We start from the raw sequence: 14,640 nt of genomic DNA on the forward strand, positions 1-14,640 counted from the left end.
AATGAATTTATTCCACCGTGCTCTCGAAGTTCTCGCCCTCGACAAGATCTGGGATATCATCCTCATCATCCTTCTTCTCCCCTTCCTCCTTCTTCTGCAGGTTCTGGTAACTCTCAGCGAGCTTGCGCAGGGAGGCCAGGCTATCAGGGCCCAGCTGGTTCAGGATGCCGGGAACAAGTTCCGTGAGCTCCTTCTCCTCTCCATTGCCGTAGAGAGCAAATGTGTTAGAAGGGACGGACGCGTGAACTACTCAATGATCAGCAATTATTTCGGTAGTCTCGAAGAAAGTTATTTGTCTTCTCAATTACCCTTCGGATTCGAGAAGTGGATGACGTTGCCATCCTCCTTGAACATGTTGACCTCCTCAATGGCCTGGATCGGCTGAGCGTTCAGCTTCTTCAGCGTGGTCTGGAGCTTCTTGTCATCCGCCGTCGAAGTCTTGTGAACACGCTTGGTCTTGCGGCGAGGTGTACCCTTGCCACTGTTTCGGTCAGTATGTGCGCCCAGAGCTTGTTCGGTTTATTCCATGCGAATCGCGGTAGGGATAGGAGCTAAGTCGGCCAGATCGAAACGGATACATACCCTATGGATCAGAAACGAGCTGTCAGTGGTCAATTGATCAACTTGATAATCAACAGTGTTCCAGCGAAAAGCACGGTGAGCCATGCCAGCCATCAATGCTCTTGTTCATCTTCCGAACCAACTGGCAAGAGCCAGCACCCATCCATCACCGCAGCTTCATATGCCAGAAAATACGATTCAGAATCTACATACCAATGCGCACGCTTTGCTGCAGCCGGGCGAGCTTTGCTTGATCCATGTTGCGGCGAGATTCAGTGATGCCGGACGGGAAACGTTGAAAGAGATGGTTTTGGGAAATGTGCGCGGGACAGCAAAGTCGGGATTAGTGGGAAACTCCTCGTGATGACTCCGCCCGTCTTTGCAACGGATTCGTTCGTCCGGGACGGAGCTGGTCAAGCAATTCGTTTACTGGAATAGAATTCAACGTTCAGAGAAAAAGGAGTCGATTCGCTTTAATCTAGGCGTCAAACTGAAATCCTCGAAGTGGATTTCAGAGAGCTCTCAACAAGGCAGGATTGCACTCATCAAGTAATCGAGGCGCGCGCTACGAGGAAGATGATTGGAGGATGGCCGGTCAGTGTGGTTTGTGTGGGAGCGAAAGAGGAAAAAAAAAAAAAAAACTCCAACCGAGTCCTCAGAGCGAGGAACAAGACCAGCTTTCCTCTGCTACGGCTGTTGTCCTTGATTCTGTTAGTTAAATCTCTACAGCCTCCAGCTTATCTTTTTGCAAGCTTCTCTGCATCCCTTGGCCATATGAAGGGATGTTGGCCACACACACCTCGTCAAGTTCATTGTGCGTCTTGGCCGCTAGTTAGGTACTGGCCGGCGCTCGGCTAAACCCTAACACCGAATCGCAAATGGAATCGATGTTGATCAAGCTCTCTCGATGGAGTAAGTAGCATCATCAATACTATGGAATAACCACATGTCGTACGAACATCGACGTCACTATCAATTGTACAATACAAAATCACATACAGAATTTAATATCACCGATCCCACCCAATGCATCTGAGAAATAGCAAACCTGAAAGAAACCATAAGCCGAACGCCTCTCTATGATTCCTCCCTTAGCCCACAGATATCGGTGCCAAACAACTGATCGATGAGGTACCAAAAACGCCAGTAGAGGTTGGACTTCTCGTGGTCGAATGTGCCATCTTCGCGGAATTGTGGCCCGTCTCCAACAATGTCACCCGTGAACCAACTAAGAATCGGGATTGAACGGAGAATGCGTTCGGTCAAGGTCGGCTGAGGAGGGAGCGCTTCGCTGATCGGGCGAATGACCGCACGACGAACAGTTGGAATGTGCGTCATATACTCGAATGACGGTTTCTCCTCAGGGACGTTGCTGCGGTGGCGCAGATTGGCAGACGGCTCAGGCGCGGATGCTGTGGCAGAACTCACAGTTGCAGTCGAGAGCTGCGAATCTCCTTCACCTATGTCTCCTACGGAGGAGAGATTTGTCATTCCCGATGACCTTGGAAGAGTAGATCGTTCAGCTTCTGTCCTGCGGTTTAGAAAAGAGGTAGAATACGAGGAGGTGAAGGTATGATGGGGCTTTGGCCGATTCGATGTAACAGCCGAAGAGTCTTTTGGAATGGGAGCATCTTCCGCAGGCCCTCGTCCGTGATACAGCTCGCAGTATACAAGATGGCCATCAATTTCTTGTGGAGAAAAAAAGCAGGCACGATCCGCCGCTGCAGCAGAGTCGAATGTAACCTTGATCCAGTGATATCCCCCAGCATATCGCTTGGATTTGCGGTTGGCGTCTGCCGAAAGGTTCGCGCGGATCACAACATCGCCACCACTGAGCATCTGAGAGTATCGATTGGAAGAACTTGGGTCGCGACGCGGATAATCCTCACAGATCATTCCCTGTGAAATGCGCTCATATTTATCGATGACCTTCCATTCTGATTCCTTGTTCTTGTAGCCGTAGAGAATGCACTCGGTCGCAACCATATCCACGTGTTTCCGCGACGATTCCATATTCGATGTTGACGACGACTTCGGCAGAGTGTTGTTCACCCGTTCCTCCTCCTGCTGTTGTGACAGAAGTCGAGCAAATTCAGCAACATTGGGATTCTCTTTTTTCGCAGGCGTTCCAGTTCGTGTTCGCGATCGGGCGTGATCGTAGCGCGCATTACGTCGGCGCCCAAACGGTCCGCTCTCCTCCGGTGGCCGTCGAGGATTTCGACTTTCACTGTCGGGAAGACTCATGTCAGTTCTGGTCGACTGATCAAGCCGCTGATGATGGCCAGGCTCACTCTTTGTAAACATATCCCCAAGGGAGTAGGTTGCCTTTATCATCGTGTGCACGCTCCTCTGGCGGCACGAAATGATACTCCATCGTTAATGGAAGGATTGAGTTGGCTGATACACCACTTTTGATGATGGAGACTGACAGAGTTGACGGTGTTTACTGACCGGACTCAAAATAAACTGCTGCAACCCTCTCGTACCAACGAGTACAACAATCAACAAAGAATTTTTAAATTACGAGTCACGGTTTACACAATCGCCCTTGCGTACTATCTAGTAATTACAATACTAGTACAAGGGTTTTATCCAAAGATAGCTTAGCGCGTAATTTAGCCCTGGGTACGGGTACTCCGTAATTGGTGTTAATACAGATAGTTATTGTACTCATACTCCGTACGGAGTAGGTACATGATTGGTTGAACGACGCGTGTGAACAACAAGCGATTCTTCATCTTTTCGGCCTGCGTTTTGAGACTTTGGTTTCAATTCCTCTGAAGTCTGTCATCAGTTTTCATGATCTCGAGTCCCAAGCACCCGACTTTCGACAGGTGAGCAGGAAACAGTCAACGTACGACTCGCTTCAAATGCTGTGTTAGATATGGTGACCTGCTGGCTGTTGACACTACTACGACCTCGATTTTGTAAAAAATGCCATGTGCAAGCTGGGAACCGGCTTATGGGCCACTGTCAAAGCGATTACCGAAGACTTGATTGATCTTGATCATGCATGCCGTCAAGCGTCAAGGCAAAAGGAGTTCTTCCGTGGAACCAATCTGGCACCAGTCTGTTCGATACCGACGAGAAAATTTGCGGATCACGTTGTGTCAAGTCGTACGATTACGAACTGAACGGTGGCAGCATTCTGCAGCAACGTCGCCGTGGCCGGGGGTTGGTATTCACCAGGTAAGCTCGATACTATCTACTGTTGACGCCGTATAAGCTCCCCGCCAGGTGCTGCCTTGGAGATGACCGATCTCAGCGCAACTTTGGCACCCAAGGCGATTCTCGCAGTTGAAGGAAAGTTCAAGCTGGGTACGTTGCAGCAGTCAAATGCACCTTGCGGGTTTCATCGTCCGGCGCCGCCGTTTCTTCGGATTTGAGTTGTCCTGGCCTTTCCCTAGCTGGTCTTCAGGCCAACCATACTTTGGCGATTCGCAAGATCAATAGCTGCAGAGTCTTTCTTCGACTGTCGACCTTGTACCATGTACTCTGCCAGAGCAATTCAGTAACCGTGCAGGGCTAATGTTTTCGTGGACTCTTCCGCAGCGCAACTCTGGATCCTTACTAGCATTGAATCGCAGCCACTGCCGTTGGACATCAATTCCAGGTTATCAATATAAAAGAACTGTATGCGTAAGTGCCATATAGGGCCTGCTGCAGTACTGAGAGGATTTGGGTTGACAATGAGGGAAATTTTCTTCCAAGCAATCCGAAGTGGACAAACTACAAAGTGCTAAATTTATATCCGCCCAAACGGCCAGTGTGAAAGGAAATTGAAGAGGGATCCGGCTGAATAGGTAAAGGACGAATACCACGCCACTATCCCCCACGAGGTTCAGCTTCAGAGTTCATACAGTTCATATCCTTGAGCGGGCTGAACTTCTCTGCGAAAAGCAAGAGTATCTTTTTGATCGGTCAGAACCGGGAACCCCGTCTGCATACCATAGAAACAACTGTATATCGAACAGCTAGACTAGCAGATGTACCCGAGCTCAATCTCGGCCGCCTCGGAGCCGCGAGGCTGAACAGAGCATGCCGGCGACCACCTCTGGGTGGGCGGAGTTGGTGAATACAGTAATCAACACCATTTGATGAGAGCGGGGTTTTCCACTGAATAATACTCACCCAAAAACGCTAGTCTCTCTCTGGCTGAACAGCACTATTTAGTACTGAAGAGTTGTCAGGTTCAAGCAGAAGCTAACTTCTCGTCGGCAATTACTCTTGTGAGGGATGGAGAGCTAATACAGAACATTGAGCCGAACTGCAGACGTATGTATGCAACTAGGCATGAAAGGGCTTTTGAATTACAGTACAGGATATTTCACTGAGCATACGGAGTCCAAAATCAAATGAGTCATACAGGGCTGAGTGGTGCGATGCTACAAATACCTATACTTTATATGGCAAATGACCAAAGGTTGCCTACCTACGAGATGGGTAGTACATAAGGTTCTAGGGCTAGCCTACTAGAAGGTTAGGTACCTACCCACTACGCGGGTTAGTACAAAGTAATTGAATTATACCTGGGTAATCGTCCCTGATAATAAGCAATCGCCTGTAGTTATCATCAATAATGACGGGAGTGGAGCGGACATAACGACCCGTCAATATTTCCATTATTGTAGCAACAAGCAGGAATATTTAATTGAGACCAGACCGGCTCAATCTCACTACTCAACCATCCTCGTTGACTGAATTAAGATTTCCAACATGCCCGAGTCAGACTTACCCATCATCATTATTGGCGCTGGAATCAGTGGCCTAAGCCTCGCCCAGTATTTACGCCGCGAGAAGATCCCCTATCATGTCTTCGAGCGCGATGCCAGCGTTGATGCTCGACCTGGCGGATGGGGTCTCACGCTGCATTGGGGTCTTCCAGCACTGCAGGAACTGCTACCTCCCGAGCTCTACGATCGCCTCAAAGAGACCAACGTTAATGTCGAAGCTGTAAACGATCCTGGCCGCTACCTCTTTTTCGACTTGAAGAATGGCGAACCAAAATACTCGCTCGACTTCCCCAAGACTGGGAGACTCCGGGTTCTGCGCACAAAACTGCGAAAACTGCTTACTACAGGACTTGACATTTCGGTAAGCTTAGAACTCCAACAGTCCCTAACGGATCCTCCAAAAGAGGATTCCCTCGGCAATCCTGTGGCCCTGCTTCTTGCAAAGTCTCAACTTTCGTCGCTTTTTCTCTTTGTGCTTCCCTTCTCACATGCTGATCTCTGTCTTTCTAACCCGAATTGCTGAATATTAGTGGTCAAAGAAGTTGGTGGAGGTGCAGGAGAACTCTGACAGTGTGACGGCTATTTTTGACGACGGCACAACTTGTAAAGGTCGGCTAATAGTCGGCTGCGACGGCAGTGCCTCGCGCGTCCGCAAATACGTGTACCCTACGGCCTACGAGAATCAAACGGTACCAGTTTGGTTCGTCGGTACTACCGTTCGATACACTCCCGAACAGATTCGCCCCGCTTTGGAATTGGATCCGTATTTTTTCCAGGGGACTCACTCAGAAACGAACGTGTACTTGTACTTCAGTGGTGAGTGTCCCGGGGATGGAAATAAGCACGAAAAAAAGCTTCAGGCCTTACATACTAAACTTGCATTGCCAGTTCTCAACACCCCCCGGAACGTCGGCAATGATACCGACTACTATATCGCCCAGGCGGTCGTGACCTGGTCGTACGATAAAAATATTGAGATACCCGATAATGATGCTGAGACGGTGGCGCTTATAAAACAGCTAACTTCGAATTGGGCGTCGCCCTTTCGAGAGCTGATTGAGACCATTCCGGAAGATGCCGAGCTCAGACGTATCCATATCAGTGATTGGTATCCGACAACCAAACGAGAGCATGAACGAGTCGTGGTCATGGGGGACGCAGCCCACAGCATGACTATGTGTGAGTACAAACCACTACGAATTGCGAGGTTGGGCGATGATGAATTTACTAATGAGGATTGCGCAGTTCGGGGGGAAGGTGGTAACAATGCGGTCGTCGATGCACACGACTTCGCAAAGAGGGTCGGCCACCTTCTCAAGCAGAAAGATGTTCCATTCGACGACATTGCCGCCGGGCTGCGCCAGTACGACGAAGATATCCTGGTTCGAGGGCGTGCCTCGGTGATCAATTCTCGACAAGCTTGCTTGGATGCCCACGACTATGCAAATCTGACGGAACAGAGTCCTCTAGTGGCACGCCGCGTGAGATCGGATTGCAACGGTACTCCCAACGGTAATTAACAAGGCCGATTGGGTGGGGCACAGATCGATTGCATGGGCGGAAACTCCTTGGAATTCCTTCGCACTAGAGAGAGATTGTAGATGATAGAGCACAGATGGCAGGTGAATTTCCTTTTCATGGACGATTGCAGTACAGAGTAAACTTGGATTTGTACATGTGTTGTGTGGGCAGTAATTAGTACTTTGTAGAACCAGGACTCCTAGGAGAGTCAGAGGACCCTTAGGGTTAGGAATTACCTCGATACTCCGTACGGAGCATCCATGTACGGAGTACCTCCTCCGGCCTCGGCGATCTCAAAAAAAAAAGGCCTTGGCGGCGTGGCGGGAGACTTCGACTAGTACTCGTAACTCTCCTCGGCGTCCTCGCCAGTGGATCCTCCCTTCGGGGTTCTGGGCAACCGGCTTGTGGACCCTGGGGCCTGGGGCCGTTGCGAAGCTTAATCTGATTACGCCGTACGGAGTATTTTGTTAGGTTAGTCGAGGTTACGGAGTACTCCGCCCCTACTTAGCGGGTTAGTGTGCACGAGTCGTGCCTCATCTGCACGTCCAAGAATCCCGTCCCCTGCAGGCTGTTCCTGAATCCTGATACCGAAGTTACATTTCACCTAAGTACAAGTTGTAGGTATGGAGGCACGCCTACTCGTCAGAGGTCCTTACCATACGGATTAGGCTGCCCCTCTGGGCCCTTTTCGAGGTCGATCGTCAGTGACAATCACATGAATCGTGTTGCAGATTGCAGATCATGGCGATCACCGTACCGAGCCCTCCTAATACCATAGTACTACTTTAGTACTTCTGTACTTTATTATCTCGTAGCTTGAAAATCCCAGGTCAAAGTGCAACCTAAAACAGATCTTCAGCGGTCGTCGCATGCCATGGATAGTTTGTAATGGTTTACTTCGGTCTATTACTGATTCAAGCTATTTCCTTCTCCAGGCTATCATCTCAAAATCATTTTGTGGTGATTCATCCTATCGTCTATCAACAATCATATGTTAGAGATACTGTACAAGATGAAGAAGAAAGAAAAAAAAAGTGCGAATGAGAAATTCCATGGTCCCTTAACCAGACACCTTGCTATGATATGGATGATGATCATCCACTGTAACCCGATACTCCGTCGTCCGGATGATCTTATCCCCGGGATGCTCTCTGCCCAATAGAATATGCTCATCGCTAAGCGTTGGTTTGTAGTGGCTGCTGGCCGTTCCGCTGCGTTCACGGTTGGCGGAGATGTCCTTCGCGTAGGCATGCATGGCATAGCGGTTGCCGGAAGACGCGTTGCCGCGCGACCGACCCTTGGAGTACCCGAATTGATGGCCAAAGTCACTGATCCAGTGCTTCAGCATCGGAGCGAGATATGGCATGGAGCTGATGATCATCTGCGGATTCCAAATGGTCAATATGATATCTCACCCTTGAATGCAGCACGTAGATGTAGCGGACGTACCCCGACGTTGAACTCCACTGTACCCCAGAGAACGAGCATCGTCGAATTTCCATCTCCGTACGCGATCGTCTGGATCTGCGTAAGGCGCATGACCGAGCAGAACGTAGTGAAAAACCCGAGCAGAAACAGACAAATCACACCAGCCTTGTGAGCCGGACGAATTTTGAGACTCAGCAGCAAGGGAATTGGCAAGGCGATAATGATTAGATCGCATAGAATCGTGAAACCAGCGAGGCAATAGTTTGTTGGTCCAAACGGCAGACATGTACCCTTGACGTTCGGATCCCATGAAGCCGCAACCTGCCATTGCAAGTAACATCAGCAACGGTCTCGAGACATACGAATGAACATCGCGAGTATGCCATACCGGTCTGCAATTGAAGATAAGTACCAGCGTGCAAGCCACGTGCCCCGATGTCGAAAAAGCAGCCATGAAGTACACCACGAATCTGTACGGCCTCTTCGTCGTCTTGTCGAGGAGCCGCAAATAACTGACACATAACGCCAATTTGAAGAGTCCAACGCCAAGTTGATAGAAAGGTCGTCCCGCAAAGTTCACCTGAAATTGAAATGCCCCAGTTAACGAGTTTGAATCACGCAATTGGATGCGGACAGGCACAGTACCTTCATATAAGTGCTCAGATTGGCCTTTGGGCGCTCATCAAGTGGGAGTCCAAGTCCGTATCTAGTCTCTGATGGCAAACCTGTGAGCTGCTCGAGAGCTCTAGACGAACAGGATGGCAGAACCACTTACGGGTGATGCACAAAGAGCTGTAAACGATGCTGAAGATCTGGGCACGATGAGTCTCAACTTTTGGCGAACGAGACGGGGTTGTCAACCAAACTCACCATTCCAACAAGAACGATATAGTCATCTGCGCCAATACGTCCCTGATACGTCCGTACCAGCAACCGTGTCGACACTGTCCCAGTCATCAAGACAGTCAAGGCCACGCACACGGCGATGACCGTCGGATAATTGGACATCGCATTTTGTTCAGGCGTCGCATTGTAGACCCAACCCATGATGGAAATGATCGAAGAACGAGCGGACGAGCAGACAAACGATACAAAAAAATTGTTCTAGGGCAGAACGACTGACATCGCAGTCGGCTCAGCGATCGAGATGTCAACCGCCCAATGCCGCGGTATATACGATGGACAATATGAAGGTCGAAGGTTGCCCCATTGCCGGATGGCCGTGCATCCTGCAGCTTATCGATGAGCTTATACTATCAAGCGTTTCCTGCTTGAGAACTACAGGAAACTGTTGCAGCCATCTAGCCCTGCAGAGCCAGGGACGATAAGCGTTTGTGGAGTGTCGTCGACTCGTCGGTACGATCAGGGGATTGATTGATTGTCCCATAAGGCAAATCGCCGGCCCCCGTCGATCCGTATACACCGTGATCATAACAACTTGGAGGGAATAGGGTCATCGCCATGGCATGCTACTGGTCGAACCATTGTGGAGTACTTGGGATGAAGAACTGAAGAGAAACTGTCCACTCCCTTGTCCGTCCACAGACTTCAAGTTACTTACCACAGTACGAGTATATACTCGACCTGCTATCCATCATAGGAAGTAACCTTGCTCGTACGGAGTACAAACCCTAGCAACACTGAAAGACTGAGCTAAATTCAAATCCGAGATTCCAGAACCTAAACGAAGGGTAATCTTCCAGGGCTCCAAAATAACCTAATTTTCTCCTCCTAGCGCCATATGCAACCTAACAACTGGAAACAAACAGTGAATTACGCCAGCCGCCACTCCGCGAGAGCAGTCGAATGAGAGAATCCTCTTCGCCCACGACGAGAAAGTAATGTACGTTCCTGACAGACTAGCAGTGGCGCCTACCTAGTGAAACAGGTAAGCCGCTAGTCGCTTTTCGAGCCTGTGGAATCATAGGTGTACTGGTTTCTTAACATACTTCAGCACGCATGGAGTTGTATTGGGTATTTGACGTTGCCATCTTACTGTCTCTAAAGATTCTCTTGTCTGGATCTCTGGGATCATCAGATTAGGTTCAATCATTGCTGGATCATCGATTGGACCCCAATGGGTCCAAAATCCCGTAGGGTACGGAGGATGGGGTCCATGCTCTCTGCATGAAGATTTGAAATTTGCATTCAATTAAGTTAGTGCTCCTTCTGGGAGGCGGGAGTCGGAGATGGATGTTGATACAGTTGTTTACTTAGCTTCGTAAAGCGTAAGCACCGAGTACGCAGTACCGTACCTACTACAGGTTAGTGTTAGGTTTAACTTTGGTTACCGACAAAACTCAAAATTGACTACGAAGGTTTCGAGATGAAGCTAGTCCTAATCAGGTAAGTGCAAGTGGGATCGTTATTCCGATCTCCGCCTGTTACTCGGTCGGGTTGGGCGCTTGACTCAGTTAACAACCTCTACTTGGACGGAGTACGGAGTAGATCTGTCCCACTTTCTAAAACCGTTACTTACGCTACCTTCGCGGTAGGAGCAGATCGTACATACAAGGATCGGCTTGGCTGCCCTTGCACTGGTGATTTGATTGGCGATATCTCCCCTTGTTCTACGATGTTTCCGATTCAGGCCCTGCAGTGGTCACCGTTGCACGTCGCCACACGGCATTCGAACTCCGTACTTATGAGTACTGAGTAGGCACTTCTTTGGTTGAAGGCTTGACCAGGGTCGTGCTGTTACTTTATGCCCATGGCCCGTTTGAGGAAAGCCTCCTGGTCCGCTACAAAATGTATCAAGCTCAATTTGAGTGGCTAACCACGGGCTTGTCCTTGTTGTGTTTAATTCCTCATATATACGTATCGAGTCATAATGTCGGAATTACTCAAGGAAGATTCCGCCACAAGGATAGATGATTGAGCAGCTTCAGCTGTTGTTTCTGAAGATGCGTTGGCACAGTTGGGCTTATGAACTGAAATTGAATTTGTGCAGGTATATTTATTCAGCTCTGCAATAATCAGCTCGTCTGGCCCTCAAACGGCATCAGAGATATCTAACCTAATATATGGAAGCCAAAGTGGTCCAGAACATGCAATCAGAGTGCACCCAACAGCACTGTTGCACCTAAGAACTTCGCCTCGAGCTGCAGTGTTGCAGTGCACCACGGAGTTAAGACTACTCCACAGAACTCTGAAGCGAAGCAATCGCCTTTCCCCTGCAAATCAGCGAAAGATTGGTCTTTTTGACTCTGGCGTTCCTTTTGAAGTGATAAATTTCCTGAATAGCAGTTCCCGAATGTCCTCACTCGTTGGTGCTAACCAACGCGAGACTGGCATCTGCAACGTCTGTTGATCCCTCTCTACGGCCTCTCTCATTGTCCTCGCCTTTCACCTTGTCGGTTTCGTAGTATCCTTTGCTTCTGCCTCTGCCTCTGCTTCTTCTTCTTTTGATAATAGTGCAGTCTGCTTTTCAAAATGTCAGATGACACTGCCCCTAAAGAGGCCAACGTGACGTCCTCTAAAGTCGACTCCAAGAAGCAGGATGCGGCTGGGAAATACCTGCAGGACCATGCCGACAACGCTGCGGCAGACAGCGTGGACCTCAAGAAATTGCGAGCAAAGATCGATTGGAATATCGTCCCATTGATGTTCCTGTGCTATTTCCTGCAGTTCATTGACAAAGTCATCATCAACGTGAGTGCAAATTGGGAGTCCCATGCGTATGAATCCTAGTTGACCAAAGTCCTACTAGTATGCTGGTGTCATGGGCATACGCGACGAAATTAACCTCGTTGGCAATGATTTCTCGAATGCAGCAACGGTGTTTTTCATTGCATATCTGGTATTCGAAGTGCCCAACAGTAAGCGCTCCGTGTGCAGCGTACCATTTCTTCCCCTTCCAATGTTGACCTCGTCGCAGCGCTTCTTCTTCAAAAGGTTCCAGCTGGAAAATGGCTTGGGGCAAATGTTTTCCTTTGGGGTGTTGTCACCGCTGCCACCGCCGCCGTCAAAAACTATCCTACATTGGTGGTCGCTCGAGTCTTTCTGGGAATCTTCGAGGCAACCATTGGTCCCTCGCTGATGATCATCAGTAGCCAATACTACACCAAGGCTGAACAGCCTTCGCGCTTCAGCATCTGGTACACGGGCCTTGGTGTAGGTCAAATCCTCGGTGGTCTCATCTCCTTCGGCTTCCAGCATGTGAGCCCTACGGCGCCATTGTCTGGTTGGCGCATCATGTTCATTGTCCTCGGTCTATTCACGTGTTTGATCGGTGCATTGACGGCCATATTCATCCCCGATACCCCCATGAATGCTCGTTTTCTGTCCGAGGCCGAGAAGGTCGCTCTCCTCCGACACATCAGCTCCAACAAGACTGGTGTCTGGAACCGGAAGTTCGATCCCAAGCAAATCATTGAGGCTTTGCTGGACCCTCAAGTCTATTTGTTGACTTTGCAAGTTGTCTTGGTAGGTGGATCCAGGATATGGAAGGAGAGCTAGTACGGGAAAAAAAAAAGAAAAAGCAAACTAACGAACACTTGCATCAGCAATCCGTCTCCAGCGGCGTGGTCACTACCTATTCCTCGACCTTGATCAAGAACATGGGCTTCACCCCGAAACAGGCTGCGCTCCTCAACATGCCGAGTGGAATTGTGAGCATTTTCTTCACTGTTCTTGTCGGATTCGGAATCCGGAGCACCTCTCACCGATGGGCCTGGATCTTCATGTGCAGTATTCCCGGCATCATCGGCGGAGGTCTGATGTCCTTCCTCCCTAGCAGCAACAAGGCCGGGTGTCTGATTGGCGTCTACCTGGTCAACGCCATCGTGGCACCCTTGCCCGTCGTTTATCACTGGACCGCCGCTAATTGTGCCGGCCATACCAAGCGGTCCTTTGCCAGCGCTCTCGTCGCCGGCTCATTCTCCGTCGGGAACATTATCGGACCGCAAACCTTCCAGGCCAAGGATGCTCCCGAGTATCGGCCCGCCAAGATCGCTGTCCTCGCTACCCAGGCTGCGGCTGCCGTGGTGGCTGCTGTTTTGTTCGGTTACTATGTCTGGGAGAACCGACGCCGGGACCGGCAGAAATCGGCCGATGACTCGGACAGTGCTTCCGAAACCACTGCTTGGGCGGGTCTGACTGACCGGCAGAACAAGAGTTTCCGCTATGTTTACTAGACCTATATAGGTTTCTGTGCTTTCAATGTTTTTGTATATTAATGCTAGATTTAATTCTCTAGATAGTCAATACAGGCAGAGATACACCTAGGATGTATTGACAGTTGACGATTACTCACAGGTAAATTGGTGATATATCGATCTGACAGGGACCACGCACACGCCGAGGACAACTCATGGTGTCATTAGTCATTATGTTGTTACATGCTATGGCTCTGTGAGGCTCTGTGATGCGAGAGTGTCTTTATGCGTCCTCATCAGGAACTTCTTCAACTGTGACGTTCCGTGTTTGACGCGCTTTCGTCTCGACTTCGATCTGTTTCAAGATTTCCTCAGGGTCCTCTTCCGTAGGATCGGTTCCAGACCCTTGTTGCCGTTGTGGCTCCTGCTGTTGTGATGGAATCTCATTTACTGGTGGCGCACTGGGTACGTATCCTGCTCGCTCCAGCCGGTCCATCTCCTCAGGTTCGATCAATCTTCCTTGTCCTCTGATGCTCTCTTGTTTCATTCGGACAGTAGCAGGGACAAATTTGCTGGTTGCCTCCTTCCGCAAATCTCGAATCACGGGGGCTGCTTCGTAAACGGTCTTGGACTCCACAGGGATATCAGGCTTGGGAGGTAAAGGATGCGGCCCGCGCCGTTCTTCCCCAGCTTCCCCGAATGACCGACGACGACGAGGCGGGATGGGTGGTGGCGTGTCTCTGGGCATGGGAATATTCCTAACCTCCTCGTCGGTTTCACTGCTGTCGCTGTCCTCCCGCCGCTGCGACCGTGGCTGTTGGCCCTTCCGCCTTCTCTTCCCCAGAACATTACCGCCTTTGCCCTTATCATCTTGCTGTGGTTTTCCAAACTGAGGAGCCTTGTCTCCCAACGCCGCTCTGGCCTTTTGCACTGCTCGAAGATCTCGTTCTAGTTCCTCTAGGATCTGTTTCTCCCGCGGACGCAAGGGCTGTCCCGACTCTTCAATTGCTTTGATCTCATTGATCTGCCGCTGAATGCGCTCTGGATTGCGACGCGCCAACTTCTCGTTCCGCCGAGCTAAAGCCTCTGCTTTGCTCTTCTTTAGAGCCCTCTGTTTTTCTAGTTTTCGCTGAGCCAGAGCTGGATTGATAGCGCGTTCTTTGTCTTTGGCCATATTGGGTTGACAAGACGGCGACTTGATCCTCGACTTTCAGAGAAGACGCGTGCTCGTTTGAGAACTGTCTCGATCTGGGCAAATGCAAGCTTGTCAAGGGAAAGGCGCGAAGGAACTTCCGCGGAGG

General features: G+C 49.9%; 6 protein-coding genes across 6 annotated transcripts; 2 read left to right on the top strand and 4 right to left on the bottom strand.

The window, feature by feature from the left end:
* Positions 1–7: 7 nt before the first annotated feature.
* Positions 8–820, bottom strand: VTN31DRAFT_6989 (uncharacterized protein; the record flags this gene model as incomplete). Its single annotated transcript, XM_069407659.1, has 3 exons — positions 8–246; positions 309–509; positions 775–820. The coding sequence occupies 3 exons, from the start codon at positions 818–820 to the stop codon at positions 8–10; spliced, it is 486 nt and encodes a 161-aa protein (XP_069258292.1).
* An 818-nt stretch (positions 821–1,638) lies between these two features.
* Positions 1,639–2,935, bottom strand: VTN31DRAFT_6990 (uncharacterized protein; the record flags this gene model as incomplete). The annotated part of the gene is made up of 2 exons (XM_069407661.1): positions 1,639–2,788; positions 2,853–2,935. The coding sequence occupies 2 exons, from the start codon at positions 2,933–2,935 to the stop codon at positions 1,639–1,641; spliced, it is 1,233 nt and encodes a 410-aa protein (XP_069258293.1).
* A 2,342-nt stretch (positions 2,936–5,277) lies between these two features.
* On the top strand, positions 5,278–6,814 carry VTN31DRAFT_6991 (uncharacterized protein; the record flags this gene model as incomplete). The annotated part of the gene is made up of 4 exons (XM_069407662.1): positions 5,278–5,655; positions 5,825–6,110; positions 6,183–6,473; positions 6,540–6,814. The coding sequence occupies 4 exons, from the start codon at positions 5,278–5,280 to the stop codon at positions 6,812–6,814; spliced, it is 1,230 nt and encodes a 409-aa protein (XP_069258294.1).
* Positions 6,815–7,875: 1,061 nt separating this feature from the next.
* Positions 7,876–9,290, bottom strand: VTN31DRAFT_6992 (uncharacterized protein; the record flags this gene model as incomplete). The annotated part of the gene is made up of 6 exons (XM_069407663.1): positions 7,876–8,196; positions 8,265–8,564; positions 8,632–8,823; positions 8,889–8,956; positions 9,019–9,055; positions 9,114–9,290. The coding sequence occupies 6 exons, from the start codon at positions 9,288–9,290 to the stop codon at positions 7,876–7,878; spliced, it is 1,095 nt and encodes a 364-aa protein (XP_069258295.1).
* Positions 9,291–11,675: 2,385 nt separating this feature from the next.
* VTN31DRAFT_6993 (uncharacterized protein) lies at positions 11,676–13,378 on the top strand (the record flags this gene model as incomplete). The annotated part of the gene is made up of 4 exons (XM_069407664.1): positions 11,676–11,894; positions 11,953–12,061; positions 12,121–12,668; positions 12,749–13,378. 4 exons carry the CDS (start codon positions 11,676–11,678, stop codon positions 13,376–13,378), a joined length of 1,506 nt encoding a protein of 501 aa, XP_069258296.1.
* A 244-nt stretch (positions 13,379–13,622) lies between these two features.
* Positions 13,623–14,513, bottom strand: VTN31DRAFT_6994 (uncharacterized protein; the record flags this gene model as incomplete). The annotated part of the gene is made up of 1 exon (XM_069407665.1): positions 13,623–14,513. The coding sequence occupies one exon, from the start codon at positions 14,511–14,513 to the stop codon at positions 13,623–13,625; it is 891 nt and encodes a 296-aa protein (XP_069258297.1).
* Between the last annotated feature and the right edge of the window lie 127 nt (positions 14,514–14,640).

This window comes from Thermomyces dupontii (genome assembly GCF_041956625.1).
Source record: "Thermomyces dupontii strain NRRL 2155 unplaced genomic scaffold VTN31scaffold_8, whole genome shotgun sequence".
NCBI classification, from domain to species: domain Eukaryota; kingdom Fungi; phylum Ascomycota; class Eurotiomycetes; order Eurotiales; family Trichocomaceae; genus Thermomyces; species Thermomyces dupontii.